General features: G+C 44.3%; 1 protein-coding gene across 1 annotated transcript; it reads left to right on the top strand.

Moving 5' to 3' along the window:
* CCL28 (C-C motif chemokine ligand 28) lies at positions 1-21,316 on the top strand. The gene is made up of 3 exons (XM_078677292.1): positions 1-162; positions 4,922-5,048; positions 19,474-21,316. The coding sequence occupies exons 1-3, from the start codon at positions 27-29 to the stop codon at positions 19,661-19,663; spliced, it is 453 nt and encodes a 150-aa protein (XP_078533418.1). The 5' UTR covers positions 1-26; the 3' UTR covers positions 19,664-21,316.
* The last annotated feature ends 5,407 nt before the right edge of the window (positions 21,317-26,723 follow it).

The raw sequence follows: 26,723 nt of genomic DNA, 5'->3' as shown, positions 1-26,723 counted from the left end.
ATTTAATCCTCGGCACCTCTTGCACAATGCACAGGTTCGGAGCTAACGCCACAATAGTTGTATCGCGACAACGACAGGCGACAGCCCGCACGATGGATCCGAAAGCTCTGACAGCCCTCGCCGGACTCGTGCTCGCGTGCTGCTGGTTCCAGCCCTCCGAGGGTGAGTTGGGCGTCAAATCTTGGTGTATTCTTTGATACCAGGAAGTTTATTTCCCCAAAATTGAAGCCCCATAATATTCGGCGCACCGAAAAAAAGCATAAGGCCGTCCGTAGGGTGCCCGTGTAACCTGTCGTTTTATGATGCCAAGTTGCAGCTTGTTGTTAGAGTTTCTAAAACGACGCCACAGCCAGTGTGCAGAAACAAACTTCAGCGTGACAGTTGCAGTTTTGATTGCGCATGCGAGCACACGAGTAAACGCGCCCGTGTGTGCGGCTGCCACATGGGAAGCACCTTGCGTGCCCGCCTTAGAGCAGCCGCGTGCGAACTGGGGGCATTTCCGTCAGCATGAAGTGCGTCACTTCTCTCAGTGACTTGGAAAGCCCCCACGCCCAGACATCGCATAATCATGCATTCCTCGCTTTTGACCATCTCAGGGCTCTGGTGCTCTCTACTGACCACTCGGACTCAGATTTTGACGTGTGTCACATTACTAGAACCCTTCGAGGTAAATGTACGAATACAATATATATAGAATTATAGATGAGCAATAGTGAGTAATGTGAAGCCATATACTGCATGGCTTCGCCTCGCCGTCCCAAATGTAAAAGAAAACCTGCACCTCAAGCCACCCAACCCACCACCCCCTGTGTCATCCAACCACCCTTTCCCAAAGCGGTGCCCTCTGCCCTCAATCGAAGCAGAGCCAGCGCTGCACTGACAGGCTGCCACAAAGACCTGTCGGAGGAGTCTCGAGTTCCTTTATGATGCAGCAACAGTAGGTAAACATGTTTTGTTACCCACTGTTGCTAGAGAAGTGTGGCTCAATGGTTAGAGCGGCAGACCCTGATGCAGAGGTCTAGCCCGGGACCAGGGTTCAATTCCCTGCCTCGGAGGGTCTTGGGCTCAAAATTCCACAGACCTGATCATTCTCGCCTCGGTGCCTATTCTAATCATGGGTCCCACTCTGTGACTCTGGGCAATAGCTTGCTTAATCTCCACAACGGCCCCCACAACGCTAAGGATGCGTGGCCTCCACCTTGGGGGTGCCCAGGAGTGGACACCTCACAGGGAAAGCCAGGATGGGTTCCATAGCGGTATTCGTACAAGCGCCTTGAGACCCTTGCGGGTGAGTAGTGCGCTATACAAGTATCAATTTACAATCAAAGCAGTGAATAGCCAGATTTAGAATCTGTTGTTCATACTAGTGATTCTCAATGAGAGCCAAAGACACCATATAGATTTACAAATGGGTAACAGTAATTTAAGGGCATGTTTTTGTCAATGGGTTCTGAGTGACATCGGACAGAAAGAGACCAAAGCTCGAATTCCCTAGGATGTTACTTGGAACCTCGTACTTCATTTTTTACCCATCTATAATTTTATGTTCTATATGGCCCCCCCAAATAGTTTTTGCTTTCAACTGCTATGCAGGGGGAGAAGACTAAAGGGAGCGCCTTTCTTCACTTTGCCTTTCCTCCCTTTTGCCTCTAAGTTAAGTCGACTGCTCTGTGCCAAGCTAACAGAGTGAGAGAACAGGTTAATTTAGGGCTCACCTGCTTTTCACCCTGGCTAGGATTGTGGTTGCTGCTTGACTAGGGCTCATATCACAGTCCATCTACAACCCAATTTCTAACAGATGTGAAGTATGATGTGACAGAAATCACCTACTCTAAGAGCCCCTTGTTAACTAAAGGGGTACTCCATCTCTCATCCGATTGATTGTAGTGGATAGAGAAAAAACAAATTGAAGAACATCTTCTTGACAACAGTCTTATGAAATGCCAATTTGGTGTATTATGAAAAAGGAAAACAGCAATTTTGCTACAAAGTGGACAATTTTCATCAATACTTTTTCTGCACCCAGCCTCATATCCTTGGTCTCTATTTGGAAAACGTTATTCCTAAACTTGAAAACAAGATACAGTAAGAACAATATTTAGACTAAAGAATAGGAAGAGTGTTCAACAGTAAAAAGTAACAGCGGCTGTAGTCTGTTTTCTGTGTCCAATGTGTGATACTGTGAGAGGAACGAATGGAGGAAAACAGACTATAGGATAGGGAAAAATACAGAGGTAAGCAGGTTTTGAAAGTTATATATACCCTGAAAAAAACAAAGGTTAAAGTAACTTTATAGTTAAGTAAATATTTATGTGATAACACAAGCATTTTGAAAAACACTTACATTTGCTTGGTATAGTTAGCAGCGGTAACTACAACTTGTGCCGCTGCCATGCTCTGCTTATGACCTCACATATGACATTACTCATGACATGTTCCATGACATAATTTATGACATCACTCATGACATCTCAAATGAGATCACTGATGACATCATCAAATGAGTGTGCTAGTTTGTTTTATAGTTTACATGGTGGTGGGTAAGTACCATATTACTTGTCCCCTATATAGCAACACCATGCTGTGCACATCTTTTAGCCATGTGCAAAGGGGGGTTGGACATTGAGCCTTGCCCTGGCATGCACATCCCCCTGTGCATTTTATTTTGAATGAAAGGAAAGGCGAGCCCCCTTTGCTGAGCTGTTATTGCCCCGGGGACCGCATCCCCCAGGGCCACTCTTTTAAATGAAGTGGAGGGGGTGCTCATAGCCCCCTCCCTGGCCCGATTTTGGCTCTGAGGACCACATTCCTCAGGGCCCAGCATACTTTTTATGGGGGGAGCACCCATCCTCCCCGGGCTGATTTAAGCCCCAAGGACTTCAACCCCGGGGCCCAGCCGCATTTTTAGGGGGAGGTGGCACATATGACCTTCTCCTCAGGCCGATTTTGGCCCCAGGGACTCCATCTGTGGGTGCTAGGTACTATCTGGAGGGGAGAAGGGGCACAAGATGCCCTTTCACAGGTATTATAGCCCCAGGGACCACATCCCCCATGTCTCTGTACCATTTTATAGGGGTAAGGGGCATGTGGCTATCCTTCCTGGGCCGATTTCGGCACTAAGGACCATATCCCCCAGGGCCATACACTATCTAAGGGGGGGTGCCTGGGCCAAATTTTGCCCCAGAGGCCAGGCAGAAATTTAAAGGGGGAGGGGGTACACAACCTCCCCACCCAGGCCGATTTCAAGCCAGGTACCCCATCTACCGGCTCAACAAGAGGGTTGATGCCCTGGTGTCCACCCAGGGGCAACCGCCACACTGTTGGTGGGGGTCACGGAGTAACCCCAAGGCTTCTGGGGCCCCAACCGGGTCCCTGCATCCAGCAGCATTTGGCATTGCTCCCGCCCGCAAGGAGCAGCTAATAATGCTGCTCTCTGTGAGTGGGAGCAATATTTAAATCTCCCGCCCGCTGGGAGCGGACTAGATGTTTACTCCCTCTTGGCAGGAGATTTAAAAATGCTTCCGCCAAGCAAGCATGCCCTTGGTGTGGGCTACCTGGGGCCTTTTCAGGTTTGGCCAGGGACAGCTTCCTGCACATAAGCAATCATTTGAGGCGTTTTGCTTCTGCAGCACACACAGAAAAAGCAGAAACAAGGAGAAATAAAAGTATTTCTACTCTTTCGCCAATCTAACGCCTGCTTTTCCATGGCATTAGTTTTTGGTGCTGCCTTATATTTACAGATCTTTGTAAATCTGAAGCAGTTACAAAAAGCAGTGGATGTTGCGGTGGAACACCCACAGCAACACCCATTGTACTCCCCTTTCATGCAGAAAACTGCATGAAAGCGTACCATATTTACAAAGCGGCGTTTAGCCATGCAAAGTGACTTAACGCCAGTTTGTACATATGGTACAGGGCAGTGCGCCACCGGAACGTCTTAAAAAGTGAAGTCCCGTGGTGCAATCAGAGATTCATATTCAACCCATAGTCAGTCAGTGAGTCAGTCAGTGAGTCAGTCAGTGAGGTAAACATGAATGAGGTTCTATGGCATTTTCTTCACAACCTTGAAATTAACAAAAAGCACAGCAGACACCAGCTTGTACCTCCCCCAGGGCGAAGGTTGGCAGTGCCCACCTCTGTACACTGGTGGTAGTACGCCATTGACTTTGCCTTGCAGAAAGTTATACAGGCTGTCGCGGCCACTGCAGGTAAGAGCGGTGGGGAGAGGTGGGGGCTGTGGGGTGAAGACGACAGACGATGAAGAAAAATGAAATTAAAGAAACCAGAAAACCGCTTAACTTGTGTTTGCCGCATCGCCGACTCAGCGATGCGGCGAGCGCAAGGTAAGTGGTTTTCTTTTTTGAATATTTTATTTCCCCTTGTTGTTGCCTGTCGACTTTACCCCCCTATCCCCTGCCCTTGCCCCGCCCCACTCAGCCGCGGTCGGTAGGGGAGTACCTGCCGGGGCGGTGACGTGGGGAGGGGGAGGGGCAGGGTGGGGGTTAGTAATGTATGGATAATGGATGTTTGCAGGTAAGCAAACATTTAAATAAATCAATGAATTTCATTGCGCGCACTGCATCCCCAAATGCAATGCAGTGCGCGCAACGAAATTCATTGATTTATTTAAATGTTTACTTACCTGCAAACATCCATTATCCATACATTACTAACCCCCACCCTGCCCCTCCCCCTCGCCACGTCACCGCCCCAGCAGGTACTCCCCTACCGACCGCAACTGGCCCCACTGCTCTTACCTGTAACAGCCACGACTGTGTACAGGTATGTAACAAGGTTCACAGCTCAGAGTTGTAATATTGTGTTATTGTTACACTTTTGTCCGTATTGAGCTGTATTCTATTCTCAGTTTAGCAATACAACATGGCGGGCTTCTAGATCCATACTTACCTTTTCATTGCAGCATTCTCCCCTAATGGCATCAGCTGCTGCACCGAAGTTGGCGATCACCTTTCAATGAAGGCTTTAAGAAGGGTACTCAGCTGTGAAATTCAGAGAGCCGATGGTGTATGTGACATCGCAGCTGTAGTGTAAGTGACTTTAAATTAATTGTATCTGTTAAGGCGTAGGTGCACTGTTAATAGGCCGTACGTGCATAGAATAGTTACAGATATTAATCTTTTTTTTTTCAGTTCAAAAATTTTTTTATTAAAAGAAGTTCAGATAAGGTAAGCATAACATATCATAAACACATGTTACATAAAAATGAATTCAAATATTCTAAAGAAAAGAAATAGGTATAAAGCATCGCAAAAGAGAAAAGAATGAAGGTATAAAGAAGAGAGAAAAGGAAGAGAAAAAGAAAAGAGAGAAGGACAGTAAAAGAAAAATGCAATATGCTATAAGCACGACTAATAACTATAACAAAGTACAGCTGAAAAGGTATATACTATACAAAACACTCACAATGAAAACAGATGTAATTCAGAAATGCAATTATAAAGTAACAACAGGTATTACATTTAAACAATATGGAACATCAAGGCATCCTCACGGAGGCTTAGAAACTTCTTGTTGCAGAGGAGAGATAGGCAAAGAATGTCTGGCACTTTCATCAAACAAGGTGGTAACAGGTCCCCATAACATTTTTCGTTTCGTCGCCATGGACAATGGATAAACATAAGTCGTATCTAGTCTGTGATTATAACAGACTGCATACCACCATGCCTGATAAGATATTTTGGTAAAGTCTTTCCAATTTTTGGTAATTTGTTGAAAAGCAACTGCTAACAATAGATCTATAATTCTGGTATCCATATTGCAGTGTTTCCAAATAGGAGAGACACTCCCCAGGAAAATGTGCGAGACGGAAAAGGGGTGTGTGGAGAGAAAATTTTTGTTAATCTGGGACCATACTTGCGTCCAAAAGGTGCGCACTAAGGAGCATTCAAAAAGCATGTGAAAAAGATCTGCTCCGGGCTTAGCACACGACCAGCATGAGTCCATGACAGCTAGAAATTGCTTGCTTAGAGTGAGAGGGGAAAATAATAGGCGATTATAAATAGAAAATAACGTCTGAGTTGCGCTGGCGGCTCTAGAAGATTTGCGTAGTTTAAGCCAAATTTTATCCCAGATAGCAGTGGTCCAAGAAACTTGTAACTCTCTTTCCCAAGTCTCCTCCGTTTTTGTTTTAAGCCTAGGTGAGGGGGAGGATAAAAGAGCAGCATAAATTTTGGAAGCCTTGGCACGTTTGAGGAGTAAAGAGTGCAAAGACGGCATACTGGAGGGTATTGGATAAACAGGAGACGGAGAAGTGAGATAGGTATTGTGAGCCTCTTGAAAAGCAGAAATTAACAAGGAATATTTGGGTCGGAAGGAAGAAGGAAAATGGAACAAAGAAGTAGCCGAAGAGAAGGAAAGGGGTCGACCGTGGTTATATAATTGGTGAACCCATATAAGACCGCGAGATCTCCATGCCTTCCAAAAAATGGGCTTCTTATTTATCAAGATAGAACCATTATGCCAAATGGGTTGATCAAAAAAGGATGTGATAGGGAGAGTAGGAAGAAGTTTAGATGTATGTTTGACAATAGGAGTAACTACACCGTGTGGTTTGCGAGAGAACATAAGATACTCTCGAAAAAGAAAGGGAGAGATGAAAGATTCCTCTAGATCTAACCAAAGAGGAGAGGAAGCATTAATATCCAAAAGCCACCTGGAGATGTGGTGTAACAAAAAAGATTTATGGTACAAAGAGAAGTTGGGAAAGTTCACCCCCCCCTCTGATTTGGGTCGAGATAGTTTGTTCAAGGACATACGAGATTTTTTGTGCCCCCACAGGAAGGCCGAAAGGATAGAATTAATTTTCTTAAAATATTTGGAAGGGATGGACAAAGGGATGTTGGAAACGGTAAAAAGTATAATAGGGGATAGCATCATCTTAATCGTATCTAGCCTCCCCCACCAGGATAAATAAAGAGGATGCCATTTAGAAGTAAGGGTGAGTATCTTTTGAATACAATCCTCTAAACAGCGAACAACTGTGTCTTTAAGGGATGCTGTAAAATTAAGCCCCAAATATTTAATGGAATAAGAATTCCAGGTGAAGCCTGAAGCAGTAAAGTCATTTTTAAGAGTAAATTTCGTTAAGGGCAATATTTCACACTTGTCCCTATTTAATTTATATCCGGAGACAAAAGAAAAATAATCTACCTCAGTCAGGAACGCGGGAAGGGAGGAGGTAGGTTGTGAGAGAAATAAAAGGACATCATCAGCATACGCTGCCATCTTAATATGAGACTTCTGGAAAGTGAATCCATGGATATCAGAATGTTGGCGAATTCTTAATAGGAAAGGTTCTAGGGCGAGATCGAACAAAAAAGGGGAAAGAGGGCAGCCCTGACGAACTCCTCTCTGAAGAGAAAAATAAGAAGAGAGACATCCATTCGCCGAAATTGCCGCCCTAGGGCTAGAGTATAAGAGTGAAATCAATGTAGATATTTTAGGACCGAAACCAAACCACTTCAAGGTGTGAAAAAGGTACTTTCATTCAACTCTATCAAAAGCTTTCTCAGCATCAAGAGCAATGGCTGCGAGAGACTGAGATGAGCGAGAAGATTTAGAAATGATGTCGAAGAATAACCTGGTATTATCTGCAAGGTATCTACCCTTGACGAAGCCAGATTGTTCTTTTCCCAGAAGATCGGGCAAGTGAGATTCCAACCGCAAGGCCAGTGCTTTTGAAAAAATCTTATAATCAATATTCACCAATGAAATTGGCCGATAATTTTTACAAAACTGCGGGTCTTTACCTGGTTTGGGGAGAATGCAAATGAGAGCGTCTGCAAAAGTACCTGAAGCAGATTCAGACTCAAGAAAGGTAGAGATTAAAGAATGCAATTTGGGGATAAGCAATTGCGAAAAGTGAGAAAAGAATTCAACAGTGAACCCATCAGGTCCCGGCGCCTTCCCGTGTTTCAAAGACTGCAGAGCTCGCAAGAGTTCCGCCTGTGTTATATCAGATTCCAGTGAAGAAAGATCGGGGGGCGAAACAAAAGGAGAGTGAATTAGAGAGAGATAGTGGGAGATAGATTCTGCAGATGAGGTAGATTCAGAAGAATAAAGAGATTCATAAAAATGTTGAAATTCCTGTAAGATTTCATTATCTTTATGCTTAAGGGAACCGTCCTGACCATGAATAGTATCTATATTAACCCTATTTTGTTTGGCTTTTAAATAATTAGCCAACAATTTACCTGCTCTATTTTGGCCCCCATAAAACTTCGCGCTGGATTTTAGTAAATAGTTAGAGGCACTATTGGTGGTATCCTGGTTAAATTTAAGCTTGGTAGCAATAAGTTCATTCAAACAGTCTTTGGATTTGGAAGTGTAATAGGAATGCTCAAGACGTTTTATTTTGGAAAAAAGATCTTTGGTAGATTGTTGTGCTGTCTTGCGCTTGCGCGAAACAAATTGAATTATAAAGTCCCTGGCCGATGCTTTAAAAGCATCCCAAACGACCGGGAATTGAATCTCGTCAGATTGATTCAACAAGAAGAAATCATGAAAAAAAGAGGTAAAGGATGAAACAAAGACAGGATCGAGGAGAAGGGAATTATTAAAACGCCATTTCTTAGTAGAGTTGGGCTTGCAAAGAACATCTAATGACATCGAAACTGGAGCATGATCAGAAATCAGAATAGATCCAATTTCAGAGGAAATGAGGGATTGAGACAAGTGATGCGAGATGAAAAAGTAATCCAATCTTGATTGAGTATGATGCAGAAAAAAAAGAATATTCACGTAGGGTAGGGTGACAGATATTAATCTTATGTTATAGATTAGGTGCACTGTTAATACGCCGTGCGTGCATAGAATAGTTACAGATATTAATCTTATATTATAGATTAGGTGCACTGTTAATAGGCCATGCATGCATAGAATAGTTATAGATATTAATTTTATGTTATAGATTAGGTGCACTGCTAATAGGCCATGCGTGCATAGAATAGTTACATATATTAATTTTATGTTATAGATTAGTTGCACTGTTAATAGACCATGCGTGCATAAATAGTTACAGATATTAATCTTATGTCATTGCTTAGGTGCACTGTGAATAGGCCATACATGCAGATAATAGTTACAGATATTAATCTTATGTTATAAATTAGGTGCACTGTTAATAGGCCTTGTGTGCATAGAATAGTTACAGGTATTAATCTTTTGTCATAGCTTAGGTGCACTGTGAATAGGCCATGCGTGCATAGAATAGTTACAGATATTCATCTTTTGTCATAGCTTAGGTGCACTGTGAATAGGCCATGCGTGCATAGAATAGTTACAGATATTCATCTTTTGTCATAGCTTAGGTGCACTGTGAATAGACCATGCGTGCATAGAATAGTTACAGATATTAATCTTATGTCATAGCTTAGGTGCACTGTGAATAGGCCATGCACGCATAGAATAGTTACAGATATTAATCTATGTTATAGATTAGGTGCACTGTTAATAGGCCATACATACATAGAATAGTTACAGATATTAATCTTATGTTGTAGCGTAGGTGGACTGTTAATAGGCCATGCATGCATAGAATAGTTATAGATATTAATCTTATGTTATAGCTTAGGTGCACTGTTAATAGGCCATGCATGCATAGAATAGTTACAGATATTAATCTTATGTTATAGATTAGGTGCACTATTAATAGACCATGCATGCATAGAATAGTTACAGATATTAATCTTATGTCATAGCTTAGGTGCACTGTGAATGGGCCATACACGCATAGAATAGTTACAGATATTAATCTATGTTATGGATTAGGTGCACTGTTAATAGGCCTTGTGTGCATAGAATAGTTACAGGTATTAATCTTTTGTCATAGCTTAGGTGCACTGTGAATAGGCCATACATACATAGAATAGTTACAGATATTAATCTTATGTTGTAGCGTAGGTGGACTGTTAATAGGCCATGCATGCATAGAATAGTTATAGATATTAATCTTATGTTATAGCTTAGGTGCACTGTTAATAGTCCATGCATGCATAGAATAGTTACAGATAAATTAATCTTATGTTATACATTAGGTGCACTGTCAATAGGCCATGCATAGAATAGTTACAGATATTAATCTTATGTTATGGTGTAGGTGCACTGTCAATAGGCCATGCGTGCATAGAATAGTTACAGATATTAATCTTATGTTATAGATTAGCTGCACTGTTAGTAGGCCATATACGCATAGACAGTTACAGATATTAATCTATGTTATAGATTAGGTGCACTGTGAATGGGCCATACACGCATGGAATAGTTATAGATATTAATCTCATGTTATACATTAGGTGCACTGTTAATAGGCCATGCATGCATAGAATAGTTATAGATATTAATCTCATGTTATACATTAGGTGCACTGTTAATAGGCCATGCATGCAGAAAATATTACAGATAGTTATCTTATGTTATAAATTACGTACACTGTGAATAGGTCGTACACGCATAGAATAGTTACAGATATTAATCTCATGTTATAGCTTAGATGCATTGTGAATAGACCATACATGTATAGAATAGCTACATGTACAAATGCTTCATAACATTTCATTGTATCAGATGTTCACCACATAAATACAGCAACATCTGAGGGCGTAACCTGTCTACCTATGCTACAACACATCATGATAAAAGGAGTGAAGTCAAAGTCCTTTGACGGATTGCTGTTGGGTTGAGAAAAGTCAGGGAGGTAGTGTAATGTCACAATGAATTGATGGTGTTGCAGCAGAGATCAGTATATTAATGGGAAATACGATTTAAATCTCTTATCTTTTCATCCTTCTGAGATGTTTTAAAATGTAAGTGATACTTCTTCTGAGATGCTTTAAAAAGTAGGTAATACTTAACAAAAGTCCATTTACTACTGAAAACGTTATTTCTATGATAAATAAAAGTGCATTTTGTATATGCTGAAATTCACGAAATATATAAGTGCATATGACAAATGCACTCCATACATGCCCATATCTGCCCATCTGCAAATGTGTTGCTGGGGACCGTCAGGGCGTCTGATAGATGCAGATCTCAACCTATGCCTTGTTCAGAGAGGGATGTGAAAAAATTGTATTCTAGGTCTATTTTTAGTGTTTTTTAAAGATAATTATAACTTCAATTGCCATGCATCTATGATTATCAAGTAGCATTGCCATCAATTGTCATGCATCTATGATTATCAAATAACATTGCCTTCAATTGTCATGTATCTCTGAAGTTATACTTACAGAAATGAGGTGCCTCGCTGCATAAAATACCACACTATCGAACGTCTTGAGATTGCATATCTATTTTACTTGGATTAAGAATAGTTTTTGTGCTTGACTCCAAAGCCCTTTGCCTCAGACGAAACTACAACCACATCAATAATTATTTTAATTAACTCAGTCGATTATTGTAGACATCAGTGTTATCATGTCTTGTGCAACCACAGTGTCAGCCATCTATAAGTGTAGGCAAATATCATGCAATCCACTGATCCTACAAGCTCTCTTATAGTACTGTGAGGTGATCCATGGACCTGGGGCCTTACGCAGTGTAAACCCGACTTCAGTGCCAGAGCAGCATAGCATTTGACCTTAAATGCATATTAATAATAGAGAAAACATGTTATTTATTTATCATTTAGTAGTTTTATATAGCGATGATTAGACCCGACGATAACGGAGCACTTTACATGACAACGTGTTAACATCAAAGTAATGAGTATAATCATAAAAAAAAAGTAGAATCATAAGAAACCAATGGTTGGGCATGAGGGAGGAAAAGTAAAAGGCAGGGGTGCAAGGAGAGCAAGAGGTAGAGATAATGACTCATTGGGTGATTGATGACCCGCTAGTTGAAGTGCTGGTTGAGGAGGAGATCATTTAGCTGTCTCTTCGAGCTCAAATAAGAGGGGTTCGTCCTGATATGTATTGGTATGGAGTTCCAGATTTTAGGGCTGTTGCTCGAGAAGGAGCGTGGCAGTGTATTTTGTTTGTGAACTTTAGGCGAGATGGGTAGTAGGGTGTTTGGGCTTCTGCGGTTTCTCATCCGACCTTGCTTTTTGAGTTTAGAGGCAAGGTAAGTTGGTTTTCCAGTGTGAAGTGCTTTGTGGGTAAGACACACAGTACTGAAGCTGCAACGAGCTTCAATCAGGAACCATTTCACTTTTTTCAAGGCCGGAGAGATGTGGTCAAATTTTTTGGATCCTGGCTGCTGCGCTGAAAATGACTCTAAGGGGTGCCAGGTGGGATTTGGCAGTGCCTGTGAGGATGACGTTCATGTAGTCCATTCTAGACAGCACCAGCGCTTGCGTGGCAGATTTCAGGTCAATCGGCGGGGGTAGAATTCTTCGCACAGTTCTTTATATTCTCTGTCATGATCAGCTTGAGGTCCAGTATGATTCCTACAGCATTGACGGAATCACCTAGCATTAGAATGCAGTTAAGAGCGTCTATGGAGTATATCCATTCTTTCATTGGGGGGCTGCTCAGTCTTTGAAATGAGCAGAATTTCTTTCTTATCTTGGTTGAGTGTAAGGTGGTTGCGAGATAACCAGTGATGGATGTCTTTGACGGTGGCAATTAGCCGGTGCATGCTTCATAGTAAGGAGATCTCTATGTAGAGCTGACTGTCATATGTGTAAAGATGGAAGGGGATTTTTGCTTGGTTGAAGATCGCTGTGAGGGGTTCCATGTGAATACTGAACAGTGTGGTTGAGAGGACAAAACCTTTGGGGGACACCCCAGGGTATTGCAGTTGTATCAGAGGTTTGATTGCATATTTTTTATTGTTGGGAGCAGTTTGGTAGAAAAGATGCGATGGTCCATCCAGTCCACACAGATCCGTTTTTGGAGGGAATAAAGCAACTCAGATCTTTGCCAAGATATTTGCCTTCTCCATCGATCAGATTAAGCTAGCGCCAGGACACCTAACAGTAACAGTGCGTTTTTTTAAATCTATCACATTAACATTAACGTTAAGCGTGTTGCAGGGAGCTGATAGGTCTAGAAGTATGAGTAGGGAGCATCGTTCAGTATCCAGGGATTTGTGTAGGTCTTCTACTATGTTCAAAATGGCTGTTTCCATGCTCCATCCTTTTCTGAAACCCGATTGGTGAGGGTCCAGGAGATTGTTGTTTTTGATGTGTTGGTTGAGTTGAGAGAGAACATATCTCTCTAGAGGTTTGGCTAGGATTCGGAGATTGGAAACTGTTCTGAAGTTATTGAGTTGGTCAGTTCCTGGTGTTTTTTAAGCAGTAGCTTGGCTAGACTGAGTTTGAGACAGTATGGCATCACCCCAGTCGGCAGGGAGCTGTTTTTGATATTAGTCCATAGGGGTGTTAGGGCATGGTTGAGTTTTTTTGTCAGGGAGGGGTCTGCAAGGAGGGAGGAAGGTTTGGATGTAGCCAGTAAGCAGACCTGTCTGCCTCCAAGAGTGGATTGAAAGCCTTCTAACTATTAGGGTTTGTGTGGGGTCCTTGGATTCGAGTGCACTCATTGTCCTATGGCATAATTGTTGCTGGGGTGTCGGTGGAGTGTGGGAGGTTGTTATCTTCATTTCTGGGAGGGGGTTCCCATTGGATGACTTGTTGTGATAATCAAAGAGCTCGATTTTCGTGACGTTATCATAGAAGAAGTCAGCGAATTTGTCACACCATTTTTTAAGGCTGGCTTGGAGGTTTGATGTGTGATGATGTTGAAGAGTTCTTTTGGGTAGTTTTGGCTGTATTTAAAGCGTTGCAGAGGGAGGAGGATTTTTCATTGATGATGTGTTTTTTATATTTTTTACGTTCACTACTGAGTTGGCCTAGGTGGGTTGTGGATGGATTTGTTGAGCAGAGTCTTTCAGCTGCTCTTATATGTCTTCTTTCAGTATTGAGCTCTTTACTGAACCATGATCTGGAGGGAATGTTTCTCACTTTTTTCAGTTTCAGAGGGGCTACTTGGTCCAGGATGGAGGACATTGTTGAGTTGTAGTGGGTGGTGAGTTCAGTTGTTCAGTTGTTGAGAGGATCTCTGACAAGGGGGCTTGTAGTGACACCATTCTTTCTTCACAGTACAGTAGAGGAATTTGTCTTCTCTTTCTCGTAAAGTTAAGCATCCAATCAAGGAGGTTTCTTAGTTTATATTAAGACTCAGCCATTCCTGACAAAGTCATAGCCAAAATGATTGATGACCGAATACCACTATTTATTACATTTCTAGTTGTTCATTTTGACTTTCATGGTCCTGCTTCCTACGTATTCTCCAATTAGTATTGATCAGCTAATATTACCATTTATCTTGATTGTTATTTTTTGTTCAGAAATGCAATGTTGACCAATGTTTTAAAGGTAATCACACTTGCCTTTATAACATTTTGTGTTTAGATATTGCAACCGATTATACCGCTTGGCTCCCATACCATGTCTTCTATAAGCTAGTAAACTCTCTCAGTGTTACTGCATTAATACAGTCTTGCAACACATTCCTCTACATATAACATCATTGACCCGTATCAATTAAACTTGTCATACCATAATTACTAACCTATGTCTAAAACTCCTATGCTACTTTACTACCCAGGCATTCTGGGTTTACTAACTGGGTCCAAGGCCAGATAAAGCAGGACAGGTCCTGTTGACTAGTCACGCCTTCCTCTGTCTCGCACAGATGTAGGAAGCTGCTGACAGGCTTTGCTACCTGTTTGTCAACTGACAGGGCTTGCACACTTCTGTCATTCTATGGAGAATGGGGAAAACATGCCTGTTCTCGTGCCTGCAGACAGCTCCCTACTACTACTAGATTTCCACCTGACGTCTCCATCGAACCTGCAATTAAGTAAGGAGTGATAAGGATACTGACTAATGATGTCTGATTCTTCCTGGCCATCTTGTACAGGACTAAAAACGGCTCTAAATTTGTCTTAGATCAGTTGTGAGCAGTGCTTTCAGTGGCTTTTTTCTACTTTTCTTCAATTCATGAATTACTCTAAAGGTTAGGTGTCATTCATACAAGAAATTCAAACCACCAGTTATTTTCATTACCCTGCAGATTATGACATCAAACACATATCTCCACTTTGGCTTAAAAAACCAGACACATTGGCCAGTTTTCTCTTATCTACAACCAGCAAACAAAAGAGATCAGACACCATATTGCATTGCCCAGTTCGAGTATGTCCACCCAAATAGCAGAAAGAGGTGCTGTCTTCAGCATGCATAGATGCCAACATTTGGAGCTTTAGAGCTCAAACCATCATTCCTTGTTTCTCTGAAGATTCCCCGCTGACCCCCATGAAGGTACTGCAGTCACACACCTGTCTTTGGGTCGGGGTCAGAAAGCCCAAATAACTCATTGGAGGCTAACCTGCCCCACTTTTAGCACAAGTTACTGGTCTCTTTCCCACATTAAGGCACTGTGGGAAGATTTACAAGAAAGTGAAGCGTCTGTAGAGATGCGTCCCTTTCCCTGTGCCACCCTGAGAAACCCTTGCGCCACCGTGGATGTGCCGTATTTACAATACGGTAAACCAGGTTGCAGGGATTGACAGATGCATCAGAAATTCTGATGCATCTGCTGGAGCAAAAGTCATGCATTGCTGGAGTTGTGTCACAAGCACAACGCAACTCCAGCAATGCATGGGGAGGCCTATCCTCATTGTGCTGCGTCACTCTTTACACCTGCTGCAAGCTGGTGCAAGGTTTTGACGCAGTGGCGTCCTAGAAGTGGCGCAGTGAAATCTTGTACATTTCAGGGCGTCACTTCTAGGATGCGTTTTGTGTGGGAACTTCCACCAGGGCCGGACTGGGAACCAAAACCGGCCCTGGCAAAGTGCTCGGCCGCCCCCCCCGACCCCCTGGGCGGGCGCTTTGCCAGGGCCGATTTTCAGCCGATTTTGTTACAGGGCCGATTTTGCAGCTATGCTGCAAAAACGGCTCTGCAACAAAAACGGCCCCAGGGCCCAAAACCGGCCCCCACCTTTGCAGCCGACCGGGGGATTGCCCGGTGCCCACAACGGCCAGTCCGGGCCTGACTTCCACCCTACATACATTATACCTCACACAGGTTTAATGTGATACCGGCTTTACAACGTGACACATCTCCCTAGATGCGCATGTTGTAAATGGACCGCATTTGTATGACGCCGCTGCGTCACAATAAGTGATTCAACGGCGGCGTAAAAATTACGCAAGATCTGCCCCAGAGTTTTTTGTCATGTAGTGGGTGTTGCAGTTCGTCTTGTTTTCTGACCTCCATGCCATGCTTGATGCGGAAATCGTGGCCTTTATTGTGTACCTCCTGCCTGAGGTATGGACTCAGGCGGTTCTGCCACACATTTTTCCTGGTTTTTAATCTGTGCCCATCACCTGTCTTATGGTCTAATATGATATTGTTACAGTTCCACAGACCTTAGGAGAGACAGTAGCGCCACGCTTCAATCTCACCTGTCTTCAGTTGTGGAGTCCAGGGGCGGCCTTAGGCATGTGCAAGCTATGCACCTGCACAGGGCTGCCAAACCCCAGGGGCCGCCACACCAATATATATCCTTAATATAATAATCCTCTGAGGATGGATACATATTTGCGTGGCGGCCCCTGGCAGGGATTTGGCAGCCCCGGACTCTGTAACACCTTCCTGAGCTCCGGGGGACTACGCCCCGCCCGGACCCCCTCTTCCGGGGCCCCTGTCTATGCTCCCTGCCCAGGGCCGCCATGAGCCTAGAGCCGCCCCTGTGGAGTCCGACCCCCACTTATCACACCAGGACTCTGGTATTTGCACTGTGACCGGAGGCTCACACCTCAATTCTATTACATGACACTTCCCCTCCACACTTCACTGATACTATCTGACATGAACCCCAAGCTCCTCTGCACACTTCTATACCACAAATGCAAGACCCCATGGTACTAGTAACACACCCAGTAAACCACAATACCATGCATACATTGTCATTGTGATTTAGTGATATGCGTACATTAGAAATCATTTCAATGTAGCAACCATCAATAGTACTATTAATGCAGGAACCTGTACACACCTCCTCCCACTTGTGCGGCTGTACTCTGTACATTCACATACGTACAAGCAGTTTCCTGGTTGTCGTTGTAGCTTGCTCTCTTTTGCAATTGCCAGCGATACCGCCTTTCCTGCCAAAGAATACACCTGATCTCTGTGCTCTCATCAAAACTTTCCACACCCTCCTCCTGGACAGGGAAGTTCTTGCTGATTTTATTTCTATGTACAGCAGACACTGTCATCGGTAAAAACATAACTCTTTTTTGACTGCTACATATGAATTCATAGAACAGTACTGTGTCACTCACACAAGACAGTCAATATTCTTATCATATCAGGCAGTCAGTATACTATCCAATCCTCATTCATAGGGGGGATGGAGCAAATCATTTTGTTTTTGTGTGAGTAATATTAAAGACGAGAGGGCTTGTGTTCCGAGGTTGTGTTCGAAAGGGAGCAGGTATAGAGGGGTGTACAACAATTTAAGTGTCTACACGCTCACATGTTCAGATTGCAGTTTAAATGATGTAGCAAAGCCATGCAAACATAAAGCTCTACTACATTTCACAACACAGCAGACTGACTATTAAGAGTCGATGTTGGTGCAGTCAAGGGCCTCCTATCAGTGACTGGCTCATTAGTAAGTGCACATTCAGGTGTCCACTGTTGCTGGTTTTAGATTAGATTTTCAGATTACAGTGCGAATTTGAAAAACTCTACAGATCCAAAAAGGGGGAAGACAGCCAACGAACTGCACATGAAATGTGAACTGCCTGGTTTGTATGGCTGTCCCAGGGCTATATTTAGCTTGCCAGTGAGAACCACACGAAACACCCAAAATCCATATATTTTTCTGGTATGCTGGCAGAGCGAGTTAGGGTGTCTTCTATAGCCCAACTGCACTCCACAGGTGAACCCAAGCTTGTGGAGTGGTGCACCGCTCGATATTAAAAGGTTGTTGGTCAAATAAGTCAATAAGTCATATGGTCTTGTAAAAATTGAGAGTCAATGTACGCTTCGGAAGTTGACTGCAACTTCCGAAGCAGACGGCTCACTACTTTCTTTGCCTTCAGACTCGCCGCATACTGGCCCTTATCAAGGAGGCCCACCCAGCCCAAATTGCACACATACATTGTCTCTCTCAGGACCGTGATTTTATGCCCTGAAGAAGTTCATTCTTATGAACGAAACAAGTTGGCTGGTATTTTGTATATGGACACTTATGGAAATAAAGGATTGATTAAGACAACTTTAACAAGACCACATGACTTATTGACTTATTTGACCAACAACCTTTTAATATCGAGCGGTGCACCACTCCACAAGCTTGGGTTCATCTATTATCTGCATAGCAGTTGGCACCCAACGATGGCAGGTGCTGGAGTAGCTTGTGCACACTCAACCGAATTGACTACTGAAACAAACACGAAGGGAACACATCAGGGGAGTGCGGTCACTGCATCCACCGATGTCCGCAACCGTACTTTGCACTCCACAGGTGGAAGGAGAAAATCGCAAATTTATCTTGTTTTCCGATTCAAAAACTTTTTTTCCGCTCATCTCTAACTGCGCTCACAAGCCACAAACTTACAGCAGTCTACTGGTCACCCCCTCTCTATCCAGCTTCCCCACTCTGATTACTTTCCATAAACACTCGCCCATATCCATCCTTTGTCTTCGAGACAGAATTCATGTGGCAGAATTCCTGTTCAATTTCATCTTCTTCAACACTCACCAGACCAACAAAAAAATGAGTTATAAATTCATTTAATTATTATAGAGCAGTCATTTATCCTGTTTCCTGATCAGTGCTTTTCACTTTTATCTCTGTTGTCCCTTAGTCCTAGAAGCAACTACAGCTCCACTGAGCATTACCAATATACCTAGGTAACAATAAAAACCAAATAGCTCACAACTGACCGCGGCGCCTGGACACAATTCACTTACCCCAAATATTCCAGGAGTCATGTTAGAATAGTGATTAATTGAATAAAGGAATGTTAGGATGAAAGGAGTAAAGAAACACAAAAACACATGCGCACTCACACATATATTTGTTTTTACCGTTTTAAAGATAAAAAAAATGATACAGTTTATTACATGCCAAATATCCTCTGGGCATGATTGCAGGCCACGCATATCACCTGGATCTAGCCATCCAGTCTACTGATGCTTCTCTCCCCCGCTGCCCTATCAGGTGCTGGAAACATTATGAATGGGTGAATTACTACTATGCATGCTGGATGATTGGGAGGACAGATTCCTCCTGAATGCGTAGATGAGACAAATTTCTCATATAACTGAGTCCTTTACATATTATAATTTGTTGGTGAATTACAACAAACTATTAGAACAGAGGATTTATGGCGCCATCTATTACCGGTACTCGCTCAGATGAAGCAATACAGTTGATCCAATGAAACGGTAACCAGAATGATATATGGTCGATAACACTGTGTTTTGTATTTCACAGGCTACACACAAAGTACAAAATTCTGTGCGCAAACCCAAACAACAAAAATGTCAAGAGATGGATGAAAAAGAAATGCAGAGATGACAAGATAAATAATCACAGCACTTCGAAGAATGGTAAAAAGAGAAGAAAGAATGGAAGAAAAGTAAAACGTGTTGGAAAGAAAAGAAGAGATTGCTGTAGGCAGTAGGACTGCAGGTCATGAACAATCTCTGGGACAAGACGTGTTTGCAGCACAAATAATAAGCCTGCGAAAGGCATTAAACATGTTGACCATTTCTGAAAATACATGGGTGAAAACAATCTACCCCGTTCATAATTTGGTCAGCACAACCAGCTGTGGGATTTCTTTTGTGTAGTGTTCCAAATACATAGATTTTTGTCATACTTAAAAAAAAGCACAGGTGTCTGCTCCATTCTGCTGAGGTGTCGTCTATATTTTCATGTGTGCTTGGTTGAAGAGGAGCACAGACACTTCGATCACCATCCACAATGGTGTATCCGAATGGCTGCTTCTCTTTGCTGTTATCTGACACCCCTTCACCATCATGCAACCTCATTGGCCAGTTTGAGTAGCCACTTGTCTTGTATAGAAGAATGCACATCTGTGAAGTGTGAACCTTGCTGCAAAGCAATAGAGCCCTGTACATGTGTGTGAAAGAGAGAAACAAAGCCAACATAGGGGAAGTGGGTAAATAGTAAGTAAGTAAATATTTTGATTTGCATAATTAATTAAAATCATTGCAATTTGTACAGACAATAGTTGCGATTAAAAGAAAAAAGAAAACTGTAAGCGGCACATAAAAGAAGAGGGAGATGATTTTAGGGATTAAAGTTCATTCTTGGGGTATTACATTTTTGATTCCTAACATACATTTTACAAAGCGAGTGGCCATCTGAGGTGAGTCGCCACTTATTCACAGTTCTAATGCTTCATGACATGTCCTAATGTTGAAAGAAAGCCAGATTGGACGAAGTCAGAAGGCTCGTAGGGAAAGTGGGTGTCTCTTCATGCATCATAAGAGTCTGGGGTCTAGCAAAGCTATATATATATGCACCATGTTTCATAAAAGCTCACACGATGCTACAGGCGAGTGTTCCCTTGTGCTGGAGGACTGGACCAATTTAAAAAAATATATCACAGCGGACATAACTTTGCTTCGAATCCAGGGGCGTAGCTTGGTCAATAAAACATTTTTTGGGAGGGAGGGGCATCAGATTTCTGGGAAATCACGCTGGTAAATAATGTTTAAAAAGATTATATGACAAGCAGGGCGCACAAGAGGGGCTTAAGCAGGGCACAAGTTCTAAAAAACAGAAGTGGGGGGAGTGACCAAGTTAGGCAGTATGCAAGTGACATCATGACGCGTGCCATCAAAGCACATGACGTCACAACGCATGAAATTCCACGTGGCATCACAAGAAATTACCTCACTGGAAGTGATGCTCTGATATGTATATGTTATAACATGCGCCAACTTAAAATGCAATAAAATATGTCTAAAAAAAAGTTGTCTTCTGCAAAGCATATCATGTACCCTGCATATCACAGATTTTTATTTTATGTAGATAGGTAAGTGGATTTCTGCTTTGAACACAGAGATCCTTTTATTACTTGCAGTTAATAAATAGTAATCCTTCTAGTAGACCACAGTGAGCTATGAAGGGTATTTGACTCCTACACCTTGTAACCCTGACTGTCTCATGTAAAACATCTTGTACATTGATTTGACAAACTTCATGATATATTTGGAATGGATAAGGTGTATGCTATGTAAAGCGCTCTAAGACTCTGCATTGGGATTAGTAGCGCTATAAAATAAATAAAATAGTGCTATTTAAATTGTTATTTGTGTAAATACGGGCACAGACCAACCCATCTGACATTCTTACAGTGCATGCAAACTCAAAAGCATGCCTCTCTTAAGTACCTGTGACGAGTTAAGCTGTGTGCTTTTGTTTCCTTGCCGGTGCATTTGCATTTGTGAGGTTCCTGGACACCTCCAGTCCCATACTAGTTCAAAGGAGGCCTGATGACCCCTTAACGTTTGCCGTTATCTTTGCCTAGCTACAGCTGGAGGTGAATCAAAAGCTCCCTGACTGCCTGCACGTTGCTGCTGGGAATGGAAAGCAGACAATCTGCAGGTGCTGCTGAACATGTCTCGGTGTCTGAAAGTTAGACCAGGGTAAGTTCAACATATTTCTGGGCCCAACTTCTTGGCAGGGTACACAGCATTAACCCTGTGAAAATAGTGGGGGGATGCCTTGTACCTGCGTGTACCCTGACTCGTGCTTAAGGGACAGTGGAAAGAGAGAGGAATGTGGACCGGTGGAAGTACTAAGTGAGAGAAACAATATTTTATAAAATAACATATTTTCAAAACAGAGATGAGAGAGTGTCTGATTTTGACAGAGTGCTTATGCAAAAATCTGAGGTGAAATCTGACAGACACCTCAACATACCAGACTGAGAGCACCTGTACCAAACTATTCATCAGAAAATGAATTTATGGGGGAGGGGGATGTAACACCCCAAACACCCCCCTGAAACTATGCCCCTGTGCGGTGAGCAGTCCTAAAAATCGAAAAAAGAATTCGACCTACACCAATATCGATCTCACAATATCGAAAGGACAGAATATAGATGTTGAGAATATCAATGGACAGAGGCATCGATTCCGATCCGGTAAAAAGCGCTCCGAATTGCCGTTCGGAGCGTTTTTCCTCATACGAATCGTACCCGTATGCGTCCCCCTACGAATCAGCAAGTACGATCCCAACCAAAAGCGTCACTCCGTACGCCTCGTAAAAAAATCCGTACAAATCAAAAGTCCATACGAATTGAAGTCGGCTGATGCTCCACGCTACGTCTGAACGTAAATAGACCGCGTCTTCCGAACCAGGAAGTACGATCCGTGTTGAACACACTCCGTACGGCTCTTTTTCTACGAGAGCTCAAAACTACCGTAAAACCAGACTCCGGCACGAACCGCACCACGGTACGCGATAAGCAGGACATGAACGCCATCGTCCGTCTCATCCCAATCTTGTACGGCCACCACCTCGTACATAGAAACCGACGACGGCGCAGACGGTGAGTACAACGAAGTCCAACATACCTGTACGTGGTGCCACACGCGCACATCTCTATTGCACAACTGTAATGTCTGGGTACGTTGCGCCACACACTCCCGCACATCACCAGGGTAATACGGAGACGTGCCGCACCTATGTCATCGACCTCGGGGTACAGTACATCACCGCACAACAACAGTGCAATACAGAGACGTGCCGCACCTACGTCATCGACCTCGGGGTACGGTACGTCACCGCACAACAACAGTGTAATACAGAGACGTGCCGCACCTATGTCATCGACCTTGGGGTACGGTACGTCACCGCACATCACCAGTGTAATACGGAGACGTGTGGGACATACGTCTGCCATGTCAGTGTAAGTGTAAGAGGTGTGTAGAAAACACACCCAGCAGTGCCCAGCATTACAGTGTGTGTGTGGCTAAGACCCCCACCAGTGCCCACCAGTGCCCAGCATCAGAGTATGTGTATGGCTAAGACACCCACCAATGCCCAGCATCAGAGTGTGTGTGGCTAAGACCCCCACCAGTGCCCAGCATCAGAGTGTGTGTGTGGCTAAGACCCCCACCAGTGCCCACCAGTGCCCAGCATCAGAGTGTGTGTCTGTGGCTAAGACACCCACCAGTGCCTAGCATCTGACTGTGTGTGGCTAAGACCCCCACCAGTGCCCAGCATCAGAGTGTGTGTGTGGCTAAGACACCCACCAGTGCCCAGCATCAGAGTGTGTGTGTGGCTAAGACCCCCACCAGTGCCCACCAGTGCCCAGCATCAGAGTGTGTGTGTGGCTAAGACACCCACCAGTGCCCAGCATCAGAGTGTGTGTGGCTAAGACCCCCACTAGTGCCCACCAGTGCCCAGCATCAGAGTGTGTGTGTGGCTAAGACCCCCACCAGTGCCCACCAGTGCCCAGCCATTAAATCAAAAACATACCATTGTTAACATCATTATCATCAGGAGATAGACACATGTTGACATACCCAAATTTGAACATCACACCAGCTCCCAGGCACACAGCAGTCACAGACATTATCAGACAAACTAAAGTTCAGAAACGGAAATAAATAGCTTTAAAAATTGAAAACGCAAATAAGAGTCCTTGCTCATAAAAGGCCAATGGTCAGTCCAAACAAGTCAGAATAACAGTTAGTGCCTTCATGGATGTGCTCACACCCAAACTTGCCTGCACATGGAGTTCAATCCGCTGTGTTAACTTTGGGGACATCATCAGTGGAATCCTCCAGCACCGCATGGACAGGAGAGGGAAGGACAGGTGGAGTGGGTGCAGGTGTCGTGGAATCATCCACACGGGCCGGTGCATCGCTGAAAGTAGCAAGATAAACTTGGCTGCACACCTCAGCCAGTTCGGAAAAACTACCACCTGAACCCGGGGACACATTGGGGGTGGAGGTAGAGGGCTGTGAGTCTGTTCTCCTGGGTCTGTGGATGCATGTGTGAGATGTGTCCCCTCTCCCTGTGGGTGTGCCTAGATCCCCTTGAGATTGTGTGCGTGGAGATTTGAGCTTCTTCTGCAATGTGGGTGTGCTGGGTGTGTCTGCTGTTGTGTCTGACCTGTGGCGTCTGCGTGTATGTTTGGTAGGTATGGGAGAGGCAGAGGTGGATGGGTCTGAAGGATGGGGGGGGACAGATGCTGCTGGGTGTACAGAGCTGCCATCAGTGTTGACTCTATGGCAGCCACACTCCGACGTAGATCAGACATGGCAGATGACATGCCCTCCATGAACGACACCAACTGTGTAATGATGGAGGACAGTCAACATTGATGTCTGACCTACTACAAGCTGCCGGAGTAGGTCCACAGACTCAGCACTGAGGGTAGCAGGGGACACAGGGGCAGGGGCTGCGGTGCCGGGAACAAAGGAGACACGGGGCTAGCACGGACCCTAAGGATACTAACAACTGGGAGGGTGGAGATGGTACTGGAGGAGGGGAGGCCAGCCAAAGATGAAGAAGTGACCATTGCTGCATATTCCCCCTCCTCCTGAGAGTCTGCTTCGGAGCCGTCCGCATGGTAGGATGTGTCAGTCACATGTGGTCCGGCCTGCAGACTCTCCTCACCCTCCGTGCCACTGCCTCCCTCTGACTCCTCAAAGCAGGTGGCACTGTCGCTGGGTCCCTCTGCCTGGTCCGCGCCTGTGTCTCCTCCAGATTCTGATGATGATGCTGTTGGCAAGGAGAAGAAGAAAAACATATCAGTCACCTGTACACATCAGACATATCTGCTACAAATCATTTGGGCACATTTATAAACATGGCATGCATCAAGAGTCACATGCCACAGAACTCTGCACAATGCTAAGTCTAGTTTTGGCCAATTGTAAGAGAGACAACGCTCAATGTATAGTAGGATACAAGCAACAGGCAAGGCAAAAACTTGTATGAGAGACACAATGATGAGCCACTGCCTGACAACAGGATAGCTGATGATGCATCACAGTTCATTTGCCCACCCTGCCACCCAAAGCCAGACCTGGTCATGTTTGTTTTGCTTTGACCTTGTGCCACATGGGAAAAGTCCTGCCTGAACTGCCATGTGATGCCATCCTGGGACCTGAACCAAGTGTCCCAACACCTCACACTGGCATCACAGCTGTCTACACCCAAAGCCACATTGTGTGGCTGACCATCAATATTATATACAAACTACATGCAACATATTTAGAGAATATGCACACACGCACTGCCCAGTGTGAGTATGCACGAGCCAAAAATAGTGCACTTGTACAGTGTGCACCTGTAGCTAACACATGACAATTACAAAGTGTGCCATGGACAAAGGCCACTGAGGCTGACTTGGGCAGAAAACACATGTTGAGACTCAAGATCAGTGCCAAAATATGAAGAAGGGCAGACACAGTGCACATGTGGTGCTACATGTAAGGTACCAACAGGTGTCACAGACCCCCCTCCAACATGATGATGTGCTAAGGAAGATGCATACTAAGACATTGCACCATAGGAGTACATGTCAAAAACAACCATTAGCCAAAGCACTGGTCAAATGTGGAGTAGGGCAAGGCATGTAAAGAAGCAGCTGATTAAACTGGGACATTCTTATGGCAATGCATTAAGTGCCTGTCTGACCACACAACTGCAACTATGGGAGTGTTACCATGCCTCGGAGCACTGCAGGTAGCATGTGACACACATGACAACAAACAGACATGTACCTACCCCCTTCTTGCTGCTGTCCCTGCTACAACTGCCTATGGAGGTCAGGGAACACCACTTCCAGGACCCGGAGCATGTGGGGGGTGAGGTGGCGGGTGCCACCATGCCGGCGTGGAGCTTCCAGCTTCAGCTGTACTCTGGCGATGCGGCGGGTCCAGCACCGGATGGCCTGCCACCTCTTCTTGATGTTTCTGAGCCTCCTGCAAGGCCCCCCTCACTCCTGACAGCCCTGGCGATGTCCAGCCAGATTTCACCCTTCTCATAGGCAGATACCTGTCACGAATGTAAAGTAAAAGAACATCAGTACACCTGGTCCATGTTTCAATGACACACATATGAGCACTAAATACTTGAGGACAAGAGGGCATTGGATGCTCCACACATTTGCATCATTGTCCAGGAGTATGTGGCCTGTGAGCAAACACAACTGCATTACATGCCATTTAAAGGCTACAGATGACATGAGGGGTCCAAACCACTCTTTGAGCATGGCACTCACTGAGCAATATATGCTACATCTGTGTGCACTGCAGCACGTGACATGCTGTCACACACCCCACTACAACTTAGAACTCTCTTGAAACAACACAGTACACCCTGGCACTCACTCCCAACAACATAGCATCTATCCACTATACATACACAGTGGCTATAATATCACACACACAACAGGTGCACACTCCAAGGTATTGCACACATCACTCACCTGATCCTCTGGTCTCCCATACAGCTTGCTGTAGTTAGGCAGGAGGGCATCCAGCAGGGCCTTGTTCTCACCATCAGTGAATGCAGGTGCCCTCTCCATGCTCAGCTAATCAGGGTCCAGAGGATACAGAGACAACAGCTGTGGTTACCACTCCAATGTTGTGCAGGCAAGTGCCCTCCCACAGCCACATGCTGCCTTATATTTGTGCTGCAGAGGGTCTGTGAGTCCAAGGAGTAGTGTGTGATAGGTCACCATAGTT

Source organism: Lissotriton helveticus, chromosome 2_1 (assembly GCF_964261635.1).
Source record: "Lissotriton helveticus chromosome 2_1, aLisHel1.1, whole genome shotgun sequence".
In the NCBI taxonomy this organism is placed as follows: Eukaryota; Metazoa; Chordata; class Amphibia; order Caudata; family Salamandridae; genus Lissotriton; species Lissotriton helveticus.
This window is presented reverse-complemented; position numbering and strand designations above follow the sequence as displayed.